Source organism: Equus asinus, chromosome 1, assembly GCF_041296235.1.
Source record: "Equus asinus isolate D_3611 breed Donkey chromosome 1, EquAss-T2T_v2, whole genome shotgun sequence".
In the NCBI taxonomy this organism is placed as follows: Eukaryota; Metazoa; Chordata; class Mammalia; order Perissodactyla; family Equidae; genus Equus; species Equus asinus.
In genome coordinates, this window is record NC_091790.1 from 122338668 (window position 1) to 122363869 (window position 25202).

Genomic DNA, 25202 nt, shown 5'->3' on the forward strand with positions numbered 1-25202 from the left:
ATGTGTGATGCATGCATAACATAATAAAGGAAAAAAACACTGGACTAGGAATTAATCAGCACTTGATAATTTTTTTAAAAATGCTTTATTATCTCGTTCAATTCTGACGTCAACTTTCTTATTTTTATTCTAACGTAATAGATGAGAAAGCAGTCTCTGGATGGGGTAATAACATGTTGGACCTAAACTGGTGCTCCGCCCGTCAATGAGTGTAGTCTGAATTCCACCAGGAAGCAGCCACGCAACTTTTGACACGACATTTCTCTTCTCTTGATCTGGGGTTCTTCGTCTATAAAATATAGGTGGGTGTAGATCATTTGATTTTCCTCTCTAATGCTCTTGGCATCTTGCAACCATTAACAAGGGCTTCAGGGGTGGCCCTGGCTCAAGATGAAACTCACCTGTCCGTAGTTTAGTTGCTTAAAATTGTTCTATTTTTACCCAATAGTCTTTCTATATGCGTATGGCTATGTATTTGATTATTCTGGTAAGATTTGGTATTAAATAGTATTTTCTTGAAGGTTGGCCCTCTGCTTTCATTTAGGAGACTTCTGTGGAAATTTCAATCCTGGAATAAATGAGGCAGAGCCCTCAAGATGTCTTCATTGTCTTCACATATATAGGAGATGGTTGTAGGGCATTTCTTCAGTCACAACATTAACACTGACTTGGAGGTTATTTATCTTGCATATAGAAATACAATGAAGTTGCTGTCTGACTGTCATCTTTGCAACCCCAGTAATAATTAGATTGGGATAGGCTGACAAAGCAAAGGCTGGGTTGAGTGGAGAGGGCTGGGCCTTCATTTGTCAGAGCAGCTGAACAACTTGCTTTGCAGAAGGCTGCTCCTCCCTGTACACTTAGGCCTCTGAGCAGTGCCCAGCCCCAAGAGCAGAGGGGATTTCTTTATTTAAAGATTGTTAATTATTTCTAGGTTCACGGGAGAAACCAACTAATGATAGGAGTCCTAAAGCTCAGGCCTGTGCATGGTCAAATCTCTCTGAAGTGAGGTTGTATTGGACCAGCATATTTTGTTTTGTTTTAATGAGTTTTAAAGTTTTTCCAGTCTAAGCATTTCTCATCTTCATTCATTCATGTTAATCTGCCTGTTCCCTGAAGGCATTTGAGCTGTCGTCTCTGAAACAGGGGCCCCTATCTGCTGTGCTTTCGTTGCGTGCTAAACATTGTAAATATATCTTATTTATTCTCAAAACAGAACTGTGAGCTAGGTATTAGCATGTCCTGTTTACAAATGAGTAAACTGAGGCTCAGAAGGACGAACTTGCTGAAGGCAACATAGCTAATAAACAGCACCGTGGATTGGCTGAGCATCAGGCTGGAGCCTTAACAGGTCTCGATTTGCTTGGAAACCTGTAAGGTGGCTCCAGTGCCTTTTGAAGAGAGTGTATCAAGAGCCACTCGCTTCCATGACTTGAATTTATCCTTTCAGATGAACAACAGAGACAACCGACTTGATGAATCACAGACATCACCGTCTTCGATCCTTAAAGGACCAAGAGTGCTACGATCCGGCCTCCCCTGCACGGATCCCCTTGAACTCACTGTGGGTATTTCTGGATCCGCGCCCTCCAAGCCAGTGGCAAATTGAGCATGTCCATAATGTGTCCTCAGTGATTACTGAAGGAACTTTTCGGCGGAGAGAACACCGGGGAGAGGGCACCTCGCGGAGTATCCATCTTCAAATAGCTGAGAATCCAAAACAGAGTCGATGTACGTCTATGCTTCCGAAGGGCAAAGCCAGGCAGAGTAGGCCTGGTAGACGGGCTCCAGTTTATCAGAGCTGCCCATCCATCCTCCTGCCCCGGGCGCCAGATGCCTCCCCAGACGCCAAGCCCTAGGATTCCACCGGATGTGGAGACCTGGGCTCCCTCGGCCTCGGCCCCCCCAGTGGGAGCCCCGACCCCGCCCCCTCCCCGCCCCCTCTCCGCCCCCTCCCCACCTCCCCGGACCGGAGGCCGCCGTCGCCTGGCAACCGCAGACGCGCAGCCGGGGCCGGCGAGCTGCTTTCTGGCTCCGCGCTCAGCCCCTGCCTGGGTCCGCCTCGGCCATGACCTCCAAACAAACCAAAAAGAAAGAGGTGCATCGTATCAATTCGGCGCACGGATCGGATAAATACAGAGAGTAAGGGCCCTCCGCCTGCCCGTCCCGCCCCTGGCCTCACCCCTTGGCCTTCCCACTCGTCCCGGGCGCTTCCTTGTAGCAAACTCTGCCAGGGCAGGAGTGTCCCGGCCTCCCCGCAGATTCTTGCCCCATTCGTGCCCTATGCCCGCCTCGACGCTCCTCTTTCCCAGAGCCCCTGGTGTCCCCGCCTCGGCCGCTTGGCCGCGCTTCTCCGGGATGGGATGAGATTCTGCCATCCGTGAAGCTCCCGCCCTGCCCCCTCCTTCGTGGTCCCCCCAGGCACGCAGAAGGCTTCCAGCTTCCTTACAAAGGAGGCGGGGCTCGGAGATGTCCAGTTAGGGACCCGTCTGCCTGGCCCCGAAAATAACAGAGTGAAACTTCCACGTCAGTGGTGCTTCCCCGGTTTATATCTGTCCCGGCCCAGCAGCTAAAGGCCTTTAATCAATCATATCAGACATCAAATGGTTTTAAGTTAAGCCTATATAAATATACGGTCCATGTCACTCATGTTCACGCCAAGAAAGCGTACAGACGCTGGCTCGTGGGGTGTTTGTCTTGTCTGTGTATGTACCTCATTACTGTTCTTCTTTGGTTTTGTTTTTCTATAGAAATACCCACTTATTATAGTGATTTATTATTATTATGTTATCGTTTATATTGCACAGACTTTGGGCTATTATTTGAAGTTAGAAAATTTCTACAATTTATTCCACTATGAGAAAGTTCCAGCTGCCAAACCCACCTCAGCGGGATGGTTCATGCTCTTCTCCCTTGTATCTTGCCGGGGGGGGGGGGGGGGGGGGGGGGATGGGGGGGACACAATAAATTCTTTCTAATTGGATTCTGACATTTTGTGAGTGCTTCTTCATCTCCCTCCTTGACAGAAGTATACCACACTGGACTTCTGTCTACTGATCCCTAGTATTTAAACTCTTTCCCGGTGAACTCCTCTCCCACACGCATTCTTCTATGTGGGAGTCTCTTGTTCCTAGTCCTGTCCTCACTTATAAGCAGGCTTCCAGCTACCTGGCAGATAATCCATTCATTTTCTTCACTTAAATTTCAGATACTATATTACATACATAAGTGATTTTAACAGGATCTCTCTCCTGCTGCATACCAGTGTATGCCAATTTCAACATTTTCTGATAGCTTCCATTCTTACAGGTCCAAGTCCTACAAGGCTACAGGATCAGGCCTTGTTACTTTTCAGACTTTATCTTCCCCTAGTTTGCATGCTAGCCTCCTCTCCGCTCCCGGGAACTCCTCAGGCTTGTTCCTACCTCAGGGCCTTTGCACCTGCTGTTTCCTCTGCTGGAAAGCTCTTGCTCCCTGATATCCATGTGTTTTCCTCCCTCTTTCTTTAGGTGTTTACCTAAATGCTATTTTCTCATGTCAGCATCTTTGGCCAACTGGTTTAAAATCGCAACCCTCCCTTTCCTGCCCAAACCAAAAAACTCCCTGTTTTCCTTTGGTCTGCTTTATTTTTCTTCATTAATTTTTTTGCTCATTTAACATACTATATATTTCACTTTTGAAAAATTATGTTTATTTGTATGTCTCGCTAATAGACTGTAAGTTCCATGAAGGGAGGGATTTTTCCTTTTCTATTTTATACACTATTGAATTCTTAATACCTAGAGTGATCCCTGGGTCATACATAGTAGACACTCAAAAATGCTTATTTAATGAATGACAGTGATTAAATAAGAGATTATAACAGGGTTGCAAAAAAATTTTTGAATAACCACAAAAAAAAAAAAACAAGCCTTAGTCAATCCTGGTGGCGTAACAGTTAAGTGCACACGTTCTGCTTCGGTGGCCCAGGGTTCACCGGTTCAGATCCCGGGTGCACACATGGCACTGTTTGGCAAGTCAGACTGTGGTAGGTGTCCCACATATAAAGTAGAGGAAGATGGGCACGGATGTGAGCTCAGGGCCAGTCTTCCTCAGCAAAAAAAGGAGGATTGGCAGCAGATGTTGGCTCAGGGCTAATCTTCCTCAAAAAAAAAAAGAAACCCTTAGTCAAAGATGGTTATAATTAACGCACATTCAAGGCTCACAACTCTTAAGGAGTTGGGGAAAATCTTTGACTTTGAAGAGTTTATATCCTGAAAGAGATGAAACTGTTAATTCCTGTAAAGAAACTGATCAAACCAGATACCATAAAACACAGTGGGCGGCCTGGTCCTGTGGTGGTTGTGTCACACGGTAGAGATAAGGTCCCTGCTGATAAGATGCTAACTCTTCCTTGCCAGTATTTCCTATTTCTTTTTGAGATGATAATGTTATTTCTAACATGTTTATTTTTTCTAGAAAATATCTGAGTTGAATTATATCAATAAAAATGTATGTGTATATTTATGAAAATAGAAAAGGCAAATAGTTATATAAAATCTAGGCTTTGCTAGAAACTATCTATTGAGCATTAAACATCATCCTTAGATTTTGCTGTAGTGTTATATGACAGATGAGAAGTTCATTATAAATCAAGTCTGTCTTCTAAATTTTATTGAAGAACTAATCATAAATACCAGGCAAAGTCATAGATTGAAAGATAAATAAGGTGTCACCCAGCATGGGACCTAGAGATCAAAGTCTAGCAAGGCTCCAGCATAATTGTCATTCGAAGTACACTGGGGACACTTAGAGTCAGTTTTTATGGTCATTTTACCACACCTTGTGGTTACACATCCAGTAAATGCAACCAGCTCTAACATGGTCCTGGACATGGAAATGGGAAAAAAAGTCTTCAGAGCCTTGAAAATGGACCCCCTACAGAATCTTATTCTCCTAGAGCTGCCAGCTGTAGCCTATCTCTTTTATTTCCTAAAATTATGTGTCAGCTTGGGGACAAGGACCATGTCTGCCTTTTGCCTGGCGTGGTGGCTGGCACATTATGAACACTCACCTTTTGCTTATTAAGTGAGTTCATAGTTTAGTCACCTAGCTTGGTTTTCCTTCCTTCTGAATTTGATTGATGCTCAGTTCTCCCTCCCTTTCTGATCTGATCTGCTGTCGGCAAAGTTCAAAACTGAGATGTTACACCTGAGAAAGCAGAATCATCTACATCCAGCTGTGACCAAATTCATAAGTAAATATGATAAATTACGCCAAGAAAATTACACCAGGTAAATGAGCTGTCAGTTTTTACATTAGCATAACGCATTTCTATTTTATCAATTCTATATTTCTTTCTATCAAGAAGGATGAAGTCTCTGATATAGGGCCCACTCTGGCACCAAGTTTTTGTGACATTAGACATATCAGTTTTCTATTCTGACGTACAATTTTCTCTTCTTTAAATGAAGGGCCATCTAATTAAAATTGCTCCCAATCCGACATGCCCTATCTTTGCTTCTCTGATTTATTTTTTCCTCCAGCTCCAAACTTCCATGACTTTATCAGATATTTTTGGGTCCATAATAAGTGATAGAATTTTGTTATAGTTAAATGGTTAAAACTTTGATTTATTTTTCTAGTTGAAGTTATCTTTTTAAAATTTTATCTTTGAGAACAATACTTTTTATTGTCATAACAACTGTCACAAAGTATGACTCATTATCAATAACTAATGAGAATTCATAAATCATAAACCAGGGGTGGGCCCAGTGGCTCAGCAGTTAAGTGCACACATTCTGCTTGGCGGCCCAGGGTTCGCTGGTTTGGATCCCGGGCAAGCCATGCTGTGGTAGGCATCCCACATATAAAGTGGAGGAAGATGGGCACAGATGTGAGCTCAGGGCCAGTCTTCCTCAGCAAAAAGAGGAGGATTGACAGCAGATGTTAGCTCAGGGCTAATCTTCCTCAAAAAAAAAAAAAAAGAAAAGAAAGAAATTATAAACCAATCTAAATTAATCAATCTGAAAATGAATAGGCACTCCGAAGATACTTCCACTAGTTAGATGCCACTGGCAGGATTTATAGTGATACCAAGACAAAAATTTGATCTTCTTAGTAGTACTAAATATAAGTTGTTGTGTAGATCATGGATAACTCAAAAGAGGTAAAAGAAGGCAAGCAACTTAAATATTAATAGTTATTAGAAGTGTCAACGCTCACACTTTAAATGCTGACATATGTGGAACTTTAATGGGCAGCTTGAGATGAGGAGTTTATAGTCAGAAAATTTAGTTCCACTTCCAATAGTACATTCAACCAAGATCAAGCAAACAGATAATTTGTTAAACTAACAAGAATTATGCAACTTTCCAGATTCTTAATGGTGATGAAATATCATCTTTCCAAAACAGCATGAAATATATTTCATAATGCTCTAGTTAATTAATCTTTACTTACTGAAAAGCACATCTAAATTTCATAGAATTCTCAAAACAAGGTCAACATATTTGTCTATACAAAAATTTGAAAACAGGGGTATTACAAAAGTTGAATCATGAACAATACTACGAAAGCAACAAAAAGTAGAAGAGTGACTGTCTTACTGAGGATTAAATCAAGTGGGTTTCTGGTTATCTGAGGACCAAGACACGGTTGCTTCAATAAAACCATGCAACAGTGGTTGGTGGATAATATGTCCTCTTTCTCCAGAGATAAGAAGAAAAAAAAAAAAAGAGAGCAAGACACAGTAGGGAGATGTCTTATAGCTCAGGGTCCTGTCCTAACAGCTCCACATAGAAAGACAGAGGTAAGAGGAGCAGCAGGAAGGGAAGCATCCCAGGGTTTGCACGGGACTTTGTGATTTCCCCAGGTGACCTGTGTGGCCTTCAACAACTAAGGTCATCAGCATTTACAGTTTAAAAGATGAGCTCTGGTGACAGAAACTTCTCTAGAGGAAAGCCTCTTCTTTCTGTTCATTTCCCAGCTATTTAACGAGCACTTCCCATGCCCAAGTTCCGGATAGGCCTGGGAGGGAAAAGAATAGTGAAACATGGTACCTTCTGTCCAGGGATTTGCAATCTGGGGGGAAAAGAAACAAGATTCAAACAGAAGTAACTAGGAAATATACGGTAATGCCAAATTTGTCAGGGGGAACTTGTTGGGTAATAATAGAAGGAACCACACATTGGCCGGGGGTTAGATTAGAGAAATCGTGATATTTCTAAAATGAGGGGGGCCAGTCCCATGTCTGAGTGGTTAAGTTCACATGCTCCACTTAGGTGGCCCAGGGTTTGCTGGTTTGGATCCTGGGCTCGGACATACTCAACACCCATCAAGCCATGCTGTGGCATCATCCCACATAGAACTGGAATGACTTACAACTATGTACTGGGGCTTTGGGGAGAAAAAAAAAAAGAGGAAGATTGGCAACAGATGTTAGCTCAGGGCCAATCTTCCTCAAAATAAATAAATAAATAAAAGGAATGAACCAGAGCTGCATGTATGAAAATAAATAAGTAAATTAATTAATTAATTAAACAAAACGAGGGCAGTATGAGTTAGAGGAGAGGAAGATCATTTCCGACTGGATCCTGGTCTTTCATCACCTCCCTCTAAAAGCCACTCTACAATTTCAAAGGGCACAGTTTAGCCAGATGGTTAGTGTAGGCAATGGGAATGTCTGGGGCACAGGAAGCCATCCAGGTTGGCTGGTCAGAGGGCCTGTGTGGAATGGACTGGCACGTAAAGCATCGAAGGCAAGTATGCAGCAGAACGGGGGAGCAGATGAAAGGACTTGACCTGTGTGTGGTGGGGAGCACAGATGGCTTTAAATATGAAAATGACTTCTGAGGTATAATTCAACAATTGTCTGCATGGAGTTCATGCTGGGTTGAGGATCTGGGTAGAAAGAAATGGTGGCAGTCTGAGATAACGGGGAAATGCCTGATTCTGAGAACTCTCAATGACAGGGAGGAACAACTTTAAAGGGGCCGTGAGTGGGCGCAGAGCCCATCTGGAAAGTGATTGTGGTCAAAAGACAAGTTTATGACCTTCCATCGCAGTGGCAATGTGTGCCGATCGTGCCCAGATGGCGATGCCGCTATGTCTAAAAAGAGAAGGAAAAAACATGTAAATAACGTTCAGTGACAAGTTTCTGAGTGCCCTGCCTTATTTATTTTTACATTCTCTCTTCAAGGCCTGGCACAATGTGTGTTTACTAAATGTGTGTGTAATTTAATTGAGTTGGACTGGAAACCTAGTGTGGGAGCTCAGCCATAAAACCCTCTGACTCAGAACCAAAGGGAGACACTGTGGGAGCCGAGAGGGAAGTGGCCCTGGCAGTGGTCCCGGGACGCAGGGCCACACCTGGCACAGATTGGGGGGTTATAGAAATGTCTGTTGCATATTTTGAAATATAAATATCTCAGCCCCAAAGCCCTGCTTAATGAGAAGTATTCCTTTAGTTTTAGTGGGATCTGCCATCAATTCTCCCTTTAAGATAATCTTAATCTGAGCATTTAATAATTCATTAAAATTTGACATGGTTTAAGAATCATCTCTGACCATGAAAACTTTTTTTTGAACCAACCAATTTTTAGTTAGTTTAGTTTTGGAGGAGAAATGCTTCCCTCTAAAGTTACTGTGTAGCGTTGTGAGAGGAGGAGACATTAGATTGAAAAGATTTAAATTTACAAACTTGTGGATACTGTGTAGCGTTGTGAGAGGAGGAGAGATTAGATTGAAAAGATTTAAATTTACAAACTTGTGGAATTCATACTTCATTGTTACTTAAAAACAAAATCAAATTTATACTTTGAAACTAATAGCATCCTTGCTAATGCTTCTAGATGAGCAAACTCATATCTCAATCAGAAGTGATTATTTAAAAATATTTTAATTAACTTTAATATCACTTTTGACATTTCCAGGTCACAGATTATTTAAATTAAGGGATTAAATAATCTATAAACTGATTATGCTACTTAATGTAAAATAGAATGACTAAAAACTGTATCCAAGACAGATTAAAAATATGCCTTTGATATGATTTATGTAATTTGATATATCGTCTGTATAATGTGAAAGCTTGGATAGAAATATTACTAATCTTTCTCACTTTCACCCTTGACAAAGAAGATGTGTATATGTAGTCACAAGAAGTATCCCATTAGGTGCTTTGAAATTTTATCAACATTCCTTCCAGGGTAGCTCCAGGCTAGTTAATTCCGTGTTCTGAGGCTATAGCCATGCTAAATTGTATGGCTGAATTAACATATGCTCATTTTTAAAGTAAACAAATACTCGTATTTTCTATGGTTGTGTGTGTGTGCGCGCGCGGCACATTGGCTCTGAGCTAACATCTGTGCCCACTTCCTCTATTTTGTAGTGGGATGCCTCTAGAGAATGGCTTGATGAGCCCTGCTAGGTCTGCGCCCGGGATCTGAACCTGTGAACCCTGGCAGCCTAAGCAGAGACGGCGAACTTAACCACTATGCCACCGAGCCAGCCCCTGTTTTTGTTTTTTTGCTGGTATAAAAATGAATGCCGTAGTCCAAATATTTTGTAATTATTTTTATCCCTTCCTTCTGACCTGATAAATATCATAATTGCACATGTTACTTCAGTTAAAGTTCTCAAAATACCAATGTGCTCTTTCTTCCCCTATTTCTTCACCTCTCAATCTTCAGTCCGGGTTCGTGGCTTCCATCCACAGCGTCTGCAGAGACTCTCTGAGGCCGGGGTAAACTCAGAGCTTCTCAGTTCTCGTCGTCCTCGGCCTCTCTGCAGCATTTGTTTCTGAGTGGTACTGCTTAGGGGCGTATTCAGGAGTTATCCATTGAATCCGAGGGAAGGAAATATATCTAGGTTTGTTATAAATTAACGAAAAAGGTTATAGGTCATCAAGCCTTGTGGATACACAGGCCAAAGGAGAGGAAGCAGGAAGAACTGTGGACTCTTTTGCTTGCTTTTGCCCCAGGTATGAGCCAGAAACACAGTGAGAGTTGAATCAGGTAAGGTCAAGGTCAAAGGTGAAGGCTGTGCTGCGCCCGCTGCCAACAGGGCCCTTTCTGCCTACTAGTCTAAGGAATGAACTAGAAATTAGAGACCAGCCACAGGTTTCCTCCTCCTTGGTCAGAGTCAAGGAGGAGTTTAGGACTGGTTTGTACCATAGACGAAGAATGAGGTTATGATGAAAATAGTTGGAGTTGTGTTAAAAAGAAAAAAAGGTATATTGGAACCTGTGCACATACTAGCCTGTGGGTCCTGCAGACCTGTTCTTTCTTTCAGGGATTTTGGTCAAAGTCATTAGCATACTCTCTCATGTATTTGCATACCACGCTTTGTGCTCTTTATAAATATCAGCTTTGTTGCTAGAAGGTGTCAGGCCCTGGGAAATGGCAGAAGCTTAAGTTCCTAGTGGCCTGTGTGCCTTGGCTTGGGGCCCCGAGCAGCAGAAGCAGCTGCCTCCTATTCTGCTCTCCTGTTCCTCCTGTCTCTCAAGAGCATTCAGCTGCCTACAGGGGACCGTGTGCCGCTCCAGCCAAACCTCACCCCTCTTGTCCTTTCCTGGAGTTCGCTCTCCTCTCTGACCTGCCCCTGCCATGTTCTTTTCTCCTACCCCCTAGATTAACTCATTCTCCATTGCTCTTCCTTTCCTCTCCTTCTTCTTGCGTCTCTTCTCAACCTTTTGATCATCTTGATGTGGGCTTGGCGAGCCAAAGTGTCGAAAGAAAGATTTCTTGGACTCTCGAGGTCTGGCAATAGTGCTCTTTTATTCAGAGAATAGTGTGGAATAGCATGGGGACAGGACCCACGTGCAGGAAGAGCTGCTGTGTGTTGAGGGTTAGAGATAAATTTATGAGGCATAGCTATGTGAGTTATCTCTTTACAAGACAAAGGAAAGAATATATAAAAAAAGTCATTAAAATGGTGCAGGTGGGGTCTGGTTATTGGGCAGTCCTATAACTTTAGATAAGAATCAGATCGAATTAAGTCAGGACATCCTATGCTTCCCCTTTAAGAGTTTCTAGAGATAAGGTCATCCCCTCCTGTTCCTGGTGCAGAGAGGGAGACACCCCCACAGATGGAGACCTCCCTTACAAATGCAAATGTCTCTCATCAAAGGGCAAGCAAATTCCACTTTTCAGAGTTTCTTTCCTGTCTGTAGTTTTCAAAAGTAACCAGCCCAAAATAATCCCCATCAATTTGAAACAATCGTTGCTGATTAAAGATGACTAACGTAGCATCTGTGGTCCTTATCATTAACGGAACTCAAGTTCAAGTGCACAAACCCACTTGAATGTGCTCTCCTGCTCCAAGTTAAATATGTCCAAAATGGAAGTCATCCTTCCCTCTCCCATATATTTATATTTCCTGTGTTGTTGATTTTAGAGTCTTCTTACCATCTTCTCTGACACTTGACTCCAAAGTTCAGTCATCTTTGACCTTTCCCTCCCCTTTGCCATCACATCCACTTGGTTTCCATGTCCTTTAGATTATTCCCTTCAAATGGTTTCTTCCCTGCCATTCTCTAGTCTGGGCCTATATTAACTGCAGGTAGAACCACTGAGAAAACACTCTAATGTCCTTGCCTTCAGTCAAAGGTTTTTCTTGTCCAATTTGCTTTATATGTATAATTTGCTTTATACTGTTAGTAAATTTTTAGCAGAGCATTCCACTGGTGGGATGTTCCTGCTTTGAAGAAAAAAAGGAAAGAAGGAAGGGAGGGAGGAAGAGAGACAGAAAATGAGAGAAAGAGGGAGCTAACTAGCTCTCAGGGCCACCCTCCTAGTCTGTATCGACCAAATACTAGCATACTGTTTACATTCTTCCACTGTCGTACTTCTGTGCTTCTTCTCATGCTCTTTTCTCTGTTTGTAGTTCCTTTCACCCTATCACCAATTCCATCCATATCTCAAGACCTGCTTTTCCATGAAGCCACCATTGATTTGGAAGTCGGAAGCCATTTCCCCATTTTCTGTGCTGATAAAGCACTTTGTTCTAGTCCTTTCCCTTTTGCCTTTGCATTTTTGTTACTGTGTATATTTATTCTCCTTAATTTTAAGTTATTTGAAAATAGAAACTGAGTCTTACTGGTCTTTGTATTCCCCCAAGCACAATGTATTTTAAAAAGTAGATAAATGTTGAACTTTTAAAATTCAGTGCCCAATTAAATAATTTTAATGAAACCAAGAGAATCCAAGGTCAACGTAACAACCAAGCTTTAACTATTTTCAGTTAAGAATTTTTTTTAAGATTACAATGTAGGGGTTGGCCTGGTGGCATTGTGGTTAAGTTCACATCCTCCACGTCAGCGGCCCAGGGTTTTCCAGTTTGGGTCCTACACACCGTTCATCAAGCCATGCTGTGGCAGCATCTCACATAGAAGAACTGGAAGGACTTATGACTAGGATATACGACTATGTACTGGTGCTTTGGGGAGAGGAAAAAAAAGAGGAAGACTGGCAACTGATGTTAGCTCAGGGCCAATCTCCTTAAAAAAAAATTGCAATTTCCTTACATATTTGATGTTTCTGAAGAGTATGGCTCAGAATGCCCCAATCCAAATTAAGTCAATTGTGTAATTCTGTTCCTATTCTGATTCCTTCAGGGTTTTAGCGGACACTGATATGCCCAAGAAGGCATGCTGATTGCACAATGCATAAATAGATTGCCTCCCACTGTGAGCAAAATCATGTCCTCACACTGAGCAGCATGCTTGAAGACAACAATGGCAAAACTCCAGACCCTCCGTTTGTTGAAGTGTTAATACTTACAGTGAAAATAATCTAATTAAAGCACACATAGGAGTGTGCGTGTGTGTGTAAATCACATTCTGTGTTTTTTTTGCTAAAGTCTTTAATGACTTTGTACCAGCTAAAGTTTTCTTTGAAAGTTTTAAATTCTTGTACATTTTTTATTGTATTGTATAATCTTAATTCAAGAATTTAAAAAAAATCACTTTGTCATCTTTGCAAAGTGTGTGATTAGTGTTTCTAAGTTTTAAAAAGTTGTTTTATTACTGTTTCATTAATACTTGGATTATAAAATATATTTTAATACAATTGCAGACTACTTTCATTATATATAAAGATAATTTTGACTTTTTTCCAATTCCAAATTATGCAGGGTATTTAATTTACTAGGAACAGGTATATAAGAAAGACAAAATACATAGATAAAATATATTTTATTGCATATGACTTAGTAATCAAATATATCATAGAATGTAGATTTAATTTATGTGTGTATATATGAACAGACACTATTGCTTTCACAAAGTCAAGTTTTGGATTTCTTTCATTTGCCTTTTAAAATCCCCAAGCTTGTTTTCTTTTTTCTTTCTTTTTTAAAAGCAGGTTTATGGACGTGAATTTGTCATACAGTAAATTGTGCATATTTAAAGGATGCATTTTGATAAGTTTTGATGTACATCTGCACACATGAAGACATCAACACGCTCAAGATACTGATCAGATCTGCCATTCAGGGAAGTTTCCTTGGTCTTTGGGGATCCCTTCCTCTTGTCCCTCCCTGACCCAAGGCCCCAAGCAGCCGCTGTCCTGTTTGCTGTCACTGTAGGTTAGTTTGCATTGTCTAGAGTTTTCTGTCAGTGCAGTCATAACCTGTGTGCACCCTTTGTATGGCTCCCTTCACCCATGATAAGTATTTTGATATTCATTCATGTTGTTGCCAGCAGATAGTGTACAATTAGTATTATTTTTTCCTTAAACATTTAGGAGACTTCAACAGTAAGCCATTTGGGTCTGGAGTTTTCTTTGTGGGAAGGTTTTTAATGATAAATTCACTTTCTTTAATATATACAAGGATATTCAATATCTCTAATCCAATTTCTCTCTTCTTTAGTAAGTTTTCTTAGTTTGTGTCCTTCAAAGAATTGATCCATTTAATCTAAGTTATCAAACATGCGGACATATAGTTGTCTATAATATTTTCTTATTATGCTTTTAATGTCTGTAGGACCAGTAGTGATGTCCTCTCTTTCATTTCTGATATTGGTAGTTTGTGTCTTCTCTCTCATATTCCTGCTCAGTCAAACTAGAGTTTAATCAATTTTGATTATCTTCTCAAAGAAGTGGATTTTGGGTTCATTGATTTTTTTTCTTTATCATTTTTCTGTTTTCTATTTCTATTTATCTGTTCTAATCTTTATTATTTTCTTACTTTATTTACTTTAGATTTAACTTACTTTTTTCCTATATTGTTGAGGTAGAAACTGACTACATTGTTTTGAGACTTTGACTCTTTTCTAATACAGGAATTTTGTGCTATTAATTTTCCTGTATGTATTGCCATAGTGGCATCCTGTAAATTTCATTATGTTGTGCTTTCATTTTTATCCAATTCAAATACTTTCTATTTTTTTTTTTGGTGAGTAAAATTGGCCCTGAGCTAACATCTGTTGCCAATCTTCCTCTTTTTTTTTTTTCTCCTCCCCAAAGCCTAAGTACATAGCTGTATATCCTAGTTGTAGGTCATTCTAGTTCTTATATGTGGGATGCCGCCACAGTATGGCCTGATGTGCACTGTGTATGTCCATGCCCAGGGTCCAAACTGGCAAACCCCAGGCCACTGAAGTGGAGTATGCAAACTTAACCAATTGGGCATAGGGGCGCTTGCTCTAACTTCTTTTTTAATTTCTTCTTTAACACATTGGTTAATCATATGTGTTTTATTTATATTCCAAATATCTTGGAATTTTCAAGGTTTTTTTGTTAGTGATTTCTAGTGTAATTCTATTGGTCAGAGAATATACTTTGTATGACTTTAATTCCTTTAAACATATTGAGACATTCTATGTCTTAGGTTATGGTCTGTCTTGATAAATATAATGTGTGTTCTTGAAAAGAATGTACATTCTGGTGTTGTGGAGTGTTCTATAAATGTGAAGTCAATTTTGATGGATAATATTCTGTATTCTGTTTCTTCTATAGTCTTACTGATTTTTGGTCAGCTTGTTGTATCAGTTACTGAGAGTAGTACTGCTATCTTCTACTATGTTTATGAATTTGCTTATTGATTCTTGTAGTTCTATCTCTTATTGCTTCATGTTTTAACAAAAGTCTAGGATTGTTACATTACATCTCAATGAATTTTCTTTTGTATCATTACAAAATCACAGTTTTTTAATCTCTGGTAATATTCTTTTTTCTGAAATCTACATTTTAAAAAATATTTCTTCTGATTAATGTTAGCGTGGTACATATTTTTCCATCCTTCTATTGTTTGTGTCTTTAGATGTAAACTGGATTTCTTATAGATGGCATATACTTAGATCTTGCTTTTATCCAACCGGTCAATCTGTCCCTTTTAATTGGAGTGTTTAGACCATTTACATTTAATGTGATTACTAATATCGTTAGGTTTAAGTCTATTATCTTGCTATTTGTTTTGTTGTTGTTGTTCTATCTTTTCTGTGTTCCTCTTCTTTCTTCTGCCATATTTTGGATAAATTTTGGTTTTTAAAAAGTTTCTGTTTATGTCCTTTGTTGGCTTTTAGCTATATCTCGTTGTTTTGTTCTTTTGGTGGTCACTTTACAGCTTATAGTATACACCTTTAACTTATCACACTCTTTCTTTTGATATTATACCAGTTCACATTTAATATAAAAACATTATAATAGTATATATGTCTACCTCCCACCTTTATGCTATTGTTTTCATACAATTGACTTTTACATATGTTATAAACCCTATATTACATTATTTGTTTAAGTAGTTAATTATTATTATTATTACTAAGTAGTTAATTATTATTACTAAGATATTTAAATAATAAAATAACTTGTATATTTAGCCATGTAGTTGCTACTTCTTTATTTCTTTGTATAGACCCATATTTCCCTCTGGTATCATTTTTTCTTCTGCCTAAAGGCCCTCCTTTATTTTTTTTTTATTGCAGTGAAAATTTTCTGCTGATGAATGCTTTCAGATTTTTATGTCAGAAAAAAAGTGTTTGTATCACTTTTATTTTTAAAGGATATGTTCATTAGATGTAGAATTCTAGCCTGACAGATTTTTAAATTTTAGTCCTTTATAGATGTTGCCCATTCATTTGCATTACTTTTAAGGAGAAATTTGCAGCTTTCCTTTTTAGTCCCTCTGCATGTAATGTGTCTTTTTTGTCTGGTTTTTAAGATTTTCTTTTTACCAGTACTTTTGAGCCATTTGCTTATGTTGTACCTTGGCATGATTTTCTTTATGTTTCTTGAGTTTGGGGTTCATTGAAATTGTTGACTCTGTAAGTTTGTGGCTTGCATTGAAATTTTAAAAGTTTTGAGCATAATTTCTTCAAATTGTTTTTTCTGTCTCCAATCCCTCCTTTGATGACACCAACAACACTTAGATTGTTTGAAGGAGTTCCAGAGTTCACTGATGCTGTTCATCTTTAATTTTTTTGGTTTTATTTTGGATCATTTTTATTGCTACCTCTTCAGCTTCACTAATCTTCTCCGGTATCTAATCTACCATTAATACACTGCTTGTGTACTTTTTCTCAAACATTTTAGTTTTCATTTCAAATATTTCAGTCATCTCTTTTGTTTTTGTAAATCTCATGTGCATGAGAAACTACACAATGCAGGAGAACAAAGTACCCAAAAGGATCAAAGGACTCACACAGGGCCAGGACTAGTCCTATTGTCACCAGCCACAAAATATGAAGCTAGCAGAAGGAAAGAAATAGTAAAGTTTAGAGCAGAAATAATTGAAATGGAGAATAGAAAAACAATAGAGAAAAATCAATGAAATGAAAAGTTGGTTCTTTGACAAGATCAACAAAATTGGCAAACGTTTAGCCAGACAGACTAAGGAAAATAGAAAACTCAAATTACTAAAATCAGAAATGAAAGTGGAGACACTACCAATTCTACACAAATAAAATGGATTATAAGAGTATCATGTACAATGGTACACCAACAAATTAGAAAACCTAGATGAAGTGGACAAATTCCTAGAAACACAAAACCTACCAGACTATATCATGAAGAAATAGAAAATCTGAATAGACCTGTAACTATTAAGGAAATTGAATCAGTAACTAAATATCTCTCAACAAAAGAGAACTCTGGACTTGATGGCTGCACTGGTGGATTCTACCAAACATTTTAAAAAAGAACTAACACCAATCTTTCTCAAACTTTTACCGAACAAAGGAAGAGGAGGGAACACTTCCTAGCTCGTTCTGTGAAGCCAGCATTACCCTGATACCAAAGCCAGATAAAGATATTACTTGAAAACTACAGACTAACATCTCTTATGAACACTGATGCAAAAATTATCAACAAAATACTAGCAAACAGAATTCAGCAACATTGTAAAGGAATTATACACCATGGCCAAGTGGGACTTATTCGTGAAATGCAAGAATGGTTCAACATATAAAAATCAGTCAATGTAATACACCACATCAACAGGATGAAGGAAAATGCCACATGATTATTTCACTTGATACACAAATAGCATTTGACAAAAGCCAACACTCTTTCCTGATAAAAACACTCTGAAAACTAGGAATAGAGGCAAACTGCCTCAACATAAACAGCCATATATGAAAAACCCACAGCAAACATCATACTCAGTGGTGAAAGACTGAAAGCATTTCCTCTAAGATCAGGAGCAAGGCAAAGATGCTCGCTTTCATCATTTCTGTTCAACACAGTGCTGAAAGTTCCAGCCAGAGATATTAGGCAAGAAAAAGAAATAAAATACATCCAAATTGTAAAGGAAGAAGTGAAATTATCCATTTGCAGATAATGTGATCTTATAATTAGAAAACCCTAAAGATTCCACAAAGAAACTGTTCAAATTAAAAAATGAGTTCTCCAAAGTAACAGGATACAAAGTTAACACACAAAAATCAGTTGCATTTCTATACACAAACCATGAATGATCTGGAAAAGAAATTGCAAAAAGAATTCCGTTTACAATAGCATCAAGAAGAATAAAATACCTAGGAATTAACTTAGCCAAGAAGGTGAAAGACTTGTATGGTAAAAATTACTAAACTTCTGAATGAAATTAAAGATGTAAATAAATGGAAACATATCCCATGTTCATGGATTGGAAGACTTGAAGATATCTTAATGTCACAACCACTGAAAACAGTCTACAGTTTCAATGCAATTCCTATTAAAATCTCGATGATTTGTGTTCTTTTGCAGGACTAGAAGAACCCATCCTAAACTTTATATGGAACGTGTGATCCTCTGAAGATCTCAGGAGTTCCCCTCTTGTACTCTGCCCTGCAAACTCCTTCCTTGTTCTCCCCCAGGCTCTTGTTTCCTTCTCCTCTACTCGAGGAATCAACTAGGACAGCCCTAGGCTACCCTCCCTGCAGTGTGGTCTCTGCACTGGAAACTGTCTTAGAACCATAAGCTGAGGCAATTGTAGGGCTCGCTTCATTCATTTCCTCTCCCTCAGGAACCACTGTCCTTCATCACTTAATGACTGTATCTTGAACACCTGTTTCCTGTGTTTTGCACAGGTTTTTGTTTGTCTCAGGTGGCAGAGGGTAAATCCAATTCCCATTACTCCACCTGAGATGGATGTGATATCACTCAGGTTTATTACTTAAATTTTTCATTTTGTTTCTAAATATTAAGATGAGAGATTTTATTTATTTATTTATTTTGAGGAAGATTGGCCCTGAGCTAACTGCTGCCAATCCTCCTCTTTTTGCTGAGGAAGGCTGGCCCTGAGCTCACATCCGTGCCCATCTTCCTCTACTTTATATGTGGGACGCCTACCACAGCATGGCTTGCCAAGCAGTGCCATGTGTGCACCCGGGATCCGAACCGGTGAACCCCAGGCCACCGAAGCAGAACATGCGGACTTAATCGCTGCGCCACCGGGCCAGCCCCTAGATGAGAGATTTTAAAGCAGTATTCACAAGGATGTATCCACAAATAATATATTGCAAGTGTGGATAGAATTTTTTCCTTAAAAACAAAGCCCCAGGGGCTGGCCCCATGGCCAAGTGGTTAAGTTTGCACGCTCCACTTCGGCAGCCCAGGATTTGCCCTTTGGATCCTGGCGTGGACCTACACACTACTCATCAGGCCACGCTGTGGTGGCATACCACAGAGAACTAGAATGACCTACAACTGGGATATACTACTGTGTACTGGGGCTTGGAGAGAAAAAAAGGGGAAGACTGGCAACAGATATTAGCTCTCAGGGCCAATCTTCCTCACCAAAAAAAGAAGCCCCAAATTGAATATAATTACCAGTATTTGTAGTATCTTTTTAAAAATTGTTTTTTGATGTTATAGAGACATCTTGATGTAAGACTTTTAATTAAAAGAATACAACTTCCAGATCCAATGAAGATTATATTAAATCACATTTTCATAATTATCATTGTGCTCATTTTTAAGTTTTATTTCAACCTCAGTGTTCTTCAGTCTTCCTATTTTAAACCAATGGTCCATTATGGATAAATGTTAAATAACGTACATCTAAGAATAAAGTATTTGTCTCCGTGTAATGGACAAAGTCAACATGGATTAGAAAATAAGATTCAAGCTCCTCAACAAGGTCCTCATTGGGGAGCTGCCTGTCTACCTTGTGTTTCTCTCCAGCCTCATTTCCCCCCACCTTGTACTGTGCACTCCTGCAGAACTGAAGAGTTCATAGTTCTTCACTTCCACCCTGCTCTTTCTTGACCGTGTGCTGTCTCTAACGCTGCTCTCTTTTCCTGCTGATGCCCATTCTCCTTTTTCAACCTGGAAAATTTCTGGTTGTCCTCCAAGACAGCTCAGACAATATTTGTTGCAGGAAGTTTCTCCTAATTTTCTCTCTTTGGGCACAATACCCCCTCTTCACCACCTGTGAATACTTTCATCTCTGCACATACCGCAGTATACTGAAATTATCTGTTTACCAATTTGCATCCCAAAATAAATTCAAAAGCCGAGATACATAGTAACTCCATCATCTAGCACAGTGCTTGTCACAGCAGGAACACCACAGCAGGTGTTCAATAAATGTTAGTTAAAAATAAGTGAACTGTTGGTTGAGTGAGATTTCTTTCTCACTCTGAAATTTGCTTCTCTAAAATGTTTTAGTCTCCAGACATACTGGTTGATTTGATCCTAATTAAAAGAATTCTGCATTCCCAATTTCCCTTCTATTTAAGACATATTTTACAGTGAGTTTTCCTCTAATGTCAGGTCCATTTTTTCTGTTCTCCTTCAGTTTGGAAGTTTTATATTTTATTTCTTAGAACATCCTTGCAGTGGACTGAATGTCTGTGTCCCCCATAAATTCGTATGTTGAAATCCTAATCCCAATTTGATGGCATTTGGAGGTGGAGCTCTGGGGAGGTAGTGAGGTCGTAAGTGTGAAGCCTTCATGAATGGAATTGGTGCCCTTATAAGAAGAGACCAGAGAGCTAGTCAGCTCTCTTCCCATATGAAGACACACTGAGAAGTTGGTCATCACCCAGAGAGGGCCCTCACCAGAACCTGACCACGCTGGCGCCCCACTGTAGGACTTCTGGCCTCCGGAACTGTGAGAAATAAATTTCCGTTGTTTATAAACCACCTAGTCTATAGTACTTTGTTATAGCCCAAAGTGACTAAGACAATCCTTAATTTTTAAAAATATGTACTTATCTTTAAATACTTTTCTACAAAGTGTACAATTACTCAGTCTTATTCCTAAAGAAAATACAGGCACACTATTGTCCTTCAGAATCCCCTTCTGAAGGAAAGGACAAAATAAATCTCTTCTATTTTTGATAACTTCTAAAAGCACAAAGTTATTATCATTATTGGTTCACGGGAAATATTTTTATAATTTTACTCATTTGTTGACCATCTCTGCTTGTAGCCTACGGTTTCATTCTGGTTCATTTCCAGTCTTTCTGAGAGAAATCCTTCAGTAATTTTTTTTCTTTTTCAAGGGAATCTGTTACAGTAAACTCACAGTGTTAAAATGTTTTCATTTAATTTAGGATAAATGTTTCTATTTCACTTTGAATAAGAGTTTAATTGGGTCTTGATTTCAAGATTGACGGTTATTTTACCTGAGCTGTGAAGATGCCACTTCATTGCTTTCTGGTGTCTACAACTGCTGTCAATTTGAGTGACAATTTTTTATTTCCAGATAATTTCTCATTTCTTTTCATAGATAGATTTTTATCTTCATAATTAATCTACAATTACATCTGATATATCTAGATGCAGGTTTCTTTCCCCTGGCCTCCCATTTATCCTTTGTATGGCTTCATGAGCTTTTTCCAATCTGAAGACATGTCTTTCATCATTTCTGAACATTTTCAGCAGTCCTATCTTCAAATAATTCTCCCCAAACCCCACTCCTCCCATTTTGACAATTTTATCCTTCTCAGACTTCTATTAGGCATAGTTCTGGGTTTTTCAATCTATCCACTTGTCTATTTCACATTTTCTATCTCTTTGTCTATCTGTGAAAACACTTGATTTTAAAATGCTACCTTCTGGGGGCCGGCCCAGCGGCGCAGCGGTTATGTGCGCACATTCCGCTTCGGCAGCCTGGGGTTCACCTGTTCGGATCCTGGGCGTGGACATGGCACTGCTTGGCAAGCCATGCTGTGGTAGGCGTCCCACACATAAAGTAGAGGAAGATGGGCACGGATGTGAGCTCAGGGCCAGCCTTCCTCAGCAAAAAGAGGAGGATTGGCAGCAGTTAGCTCAGGGCTAATCTTCCTCCATAAAATAAAATAAAATAAAATGCTACCTTCTAAATCACTAGTCCTCTTCTCTTTTCAGCTTTATTTAATCTGCTTTTTCAACATCTGAATTTTTCGTTACTAGAATTTTCCAATGTCACTTTATTCATTTGGTCTTATTTTTTATTTGTTTAATATCTTCCTGTTTTAATTGCAAAACAGAACTTTTCCCTCCTTTATCTTTTTGGTAATTCTAAACATTGTTACCTTATTTCTCTTTCCTTGGATGTGATTTCTTTCTTTTTGTATACTTACTGACTGTCCTCCATAGTTTGAAGTTTTTTCTTTTGCTTTATAATGTTAGTTTTTTATTTCATCTTTTGTAAACATTTTAAACTCATGCATATTGTTCTCTGCCATGTGGTTTGGATGGCTTTCCAGGATGATTCCGCCCTACCGTTTGCTGATCCAATTGGGATGCACTATTGTAAAGGACAGGATAGTTGTTATGATATTGAACTATTTCCTTATCGGTTTGTAAATAGCTGTTTTTTTGAGCTCCCTAAAGAATGTTTCTCTCTCCTTGAACTCTGCTGTCTCTCTGAGAACCCCAGGACCTATCCACAATTGAGATACTAAATGGTCAACGGACCAGCAGGGGGCCTCTAACCCTCTGTTCCAATACAAGAGCAGAGTCCTGTCTAATTGGTGGGCATGTTTGCCATAAGAATTTTGAAATATTTTATATTACCGTTGCCCCCACCCACGTCTCAACGTTGGAGGTTGGAAGCTTTCCTCCCATGTGGGAAGTGCTTTTCCTGATACCGCCCACATGGTGATAGAGGCCCCCCAGTCCTCATCTTTTCTCTTTTGGCCAGACTGTCTGCGTCCTCATGGCACCGCAGGAAAGTGACACATCGCCTGTTATACCATAAACTGTAGGGGGAGTTATATCAGCTTTGATTCAAAGCCAGGAGCTCATGAGTAACTCTAGCCACTTGCTCATTCAGAAAGCCTATTTCTAGCCTCCTGAAATATACAGGGTAAATTCAACTTCTTTTCCAAATAGACTTATAGACTTTTAAGCTTGGATTGCCACTGCTCAAATCCAATTTCCAATACCTACTTGTGGAAGACACTGTTTCAGCCTCTGATTCACCGTACAGCTTCTTTCTGTAATGTCTCCGCTGACTTTTTTATTTTTACTGAAATATAATTGATATATTATTAGTTTCAGGTGTGAAGCAATGATTTGCTATTTGTATATATTGTGAAATGATCACAATAAGTCCGGTTAACATCCATCACCATACATAGTTACAAATTTTTTTTCTTGTGATGAGAACATTTAAGATCTATTCTCTTAACACTTTCCGAATCCAATACAGTATTATTAACTATAGCCACGTGCTGTATGTTACATCCCTAGGACTTATTTATTTTAGAACTGGAAGTCTGCAACTTTGGATACCTTCACTCACTTTGTCCACCCCCCACCCTACCTCTGGCCGCCACCCATTCACATTTTTCAGTGGCTTTCGATCATGATCAATTTACTTCAATCGTGAATACACATACATTATATATATATTATATGTATAATATACATATAATAATTATCAACACATTTGTGTCTGTTGCTTACTTAATAGAGCCTTCTCATGTGCGACTACTCTGTCTGACTTGGCCTGCTGTTATAAATTTACTTGCTTTGTGCTTCCTCTCTTTTCCCCAGGAGCACCTTCCTATTTTACATTTCTACTCTGGAAATCAGCCTCATGCCCGGCTATCTGAAATTTTTCCACCCTCCAAACATCAGTTTCCTTCGGAATATCACTTGGCATTGGAATATACAGGTTTTATATTATAAACATTCCCCACTGACTTTATTAACTTTTTAAAAAATCATAAATTTCCACAAATATGTTTTGTATACAGATTTCTAGCCTCTCCTAAAAGGGACAATGACACTCCTCCTATCTCAATGGAATGTTTAGACTCACTTTGTGGGAAGGGAGCATTTAGCCATATTATTAGAGAACGTATTTATCTTTGAAATCTTTTACACCATTTCCAATTTTAATTAATTAAATCATTTACTACTACTTGGATATATTGCTATGTGAATAATATACCTTTGTGTATACCCCTAATTTTTCAGTGTGATAGGTCTGATTTCTTTGCATGTTTGAATTTTCTAAATTTTGGCAACATTATTTCCCAGTATTACCGGTTCCTAAGTCTTCAAAAGTCCTGAGTTTCTTTTGTGTTATAGATTACCTTGTTCTCAGAACTGATAAGACCAGGAATAATGTGCTTTGAATATTAAAAAGGTCCCAACTATGCCAGAGCAGTAGATACATTCTGGCAGTGAACTTCAAAGGCATTCTGTGATGAGAGTTTCAGAAGCAACATTTGTATATGATCATTTGAAATCTGCAGGATATGTGACATTGGAGTATTTAAGCATTGTTTACATTGTGTGTGTAGCTCTGTAGGTGAGCTATTGGGCTGGTATACCATACCTCTAATGAGCCTTTTTAAGTGATCTTCAATAGAGATGAAAACAAACTTGACATGTCATAAGGAAAGTAGGCCAATTAGTGATAAAGCTTAACAGCTTAAGGCAGGGAGCCAGAACATTTACTTCCACTTGACAGACGGCAGAGGAAAGTGAAACAGAATCTCAGTAGAGCTCTTATTTTTTTAAAAAAATTAGATCTTCCTTTTACAAAAATAGCCTTTAAGATTTTGAGCTTCTCAATGAGGTAATTTTATCATGGTTTGGAAGGATACAAAATCACTAATTTCTTTTTTATATGTAGGGTTGTACCAACACTCAATAAAACAGAATACTATAACATACTATTTTATGCCTTGATTTTTCTATTAATGTTATGAAAAAGTTCCCTTTTTCCCTGAAAACTATTCTAGTCTTCCTTCTCTCTTATATTTTCTCACATGATGCTTAGGAACACTCCTTTACAATGTGTATGTTCTCAGGATTTCTTTTTCAGCAAGATGGTGGATTAATATTTAAAAAGTAATAATAATACCCAGAAATGCCTACATAAAGAACTGAAAATCATCAGGATCCAGAAATGAAGAGGGAACTGATGGTCAGAGTGCCGTGGCTCTAAGCTGAAGCTGCTGCTTCTCTACGGAAGGCTTTCCAGTCACATGAAATTGGAATCCTTTCTTTTAGCATATAGAGGACAGAGTCTTGAGCCCAAATGAGGAAAGGCAGTCCTCCAACCTTAGATAAAGACATGGCTTTCCAAGAGTTTAATTCTTTTAAAAATGGTGAATGAGAAAATCCACCCAAGCACAGAGAGGTCAAAAGAAAGCTACGTTTTCTCTGCCTGGTATCTGGCTGAAAAAAAATCTTACTTGAGAAATGGAAACTGTTCAACTGAGACGTACGTAAGTTTGAGATCTGATTTTAAAAAATCTATGGGTTCCTGGATAGCTTATTCTTTTGGGGTCTCTGAAAGAAGAAAGCAATATTACAATGAAAGCACATTCTTTCAACACAGGATTGCCT

General features: G+C 39.0%; 1 protein-coding gene across 4 annotated transcripts in view; it reads left to right on the forward strand.

Annotated features, from left to right (window-relative positions):
- Positions 1 to 1983: 1983 nt before the first annotated feature.
- Positions 1984 to 25202, forward strand: part of ADGB (androglobin) — a 172883-nt gene continuing 149664 nt past the window's right edge. For all 4 annotated transcript variants that reach the window (XM_070506834.1, XM_014850646.3, XM_070506839.1 and 1 more), the window contains exon 1: positions 1984 to 2142. In XM_070506834.1, the coding sequence (XP_070362935.1) occupies positions 2069 to 2142 (74 nt within the window). In that variant the 5' untranslated portion in view covers positions 1984 to 2068. The remainder of the gene's footprint in view (positions 2143 to 25202) is intronic.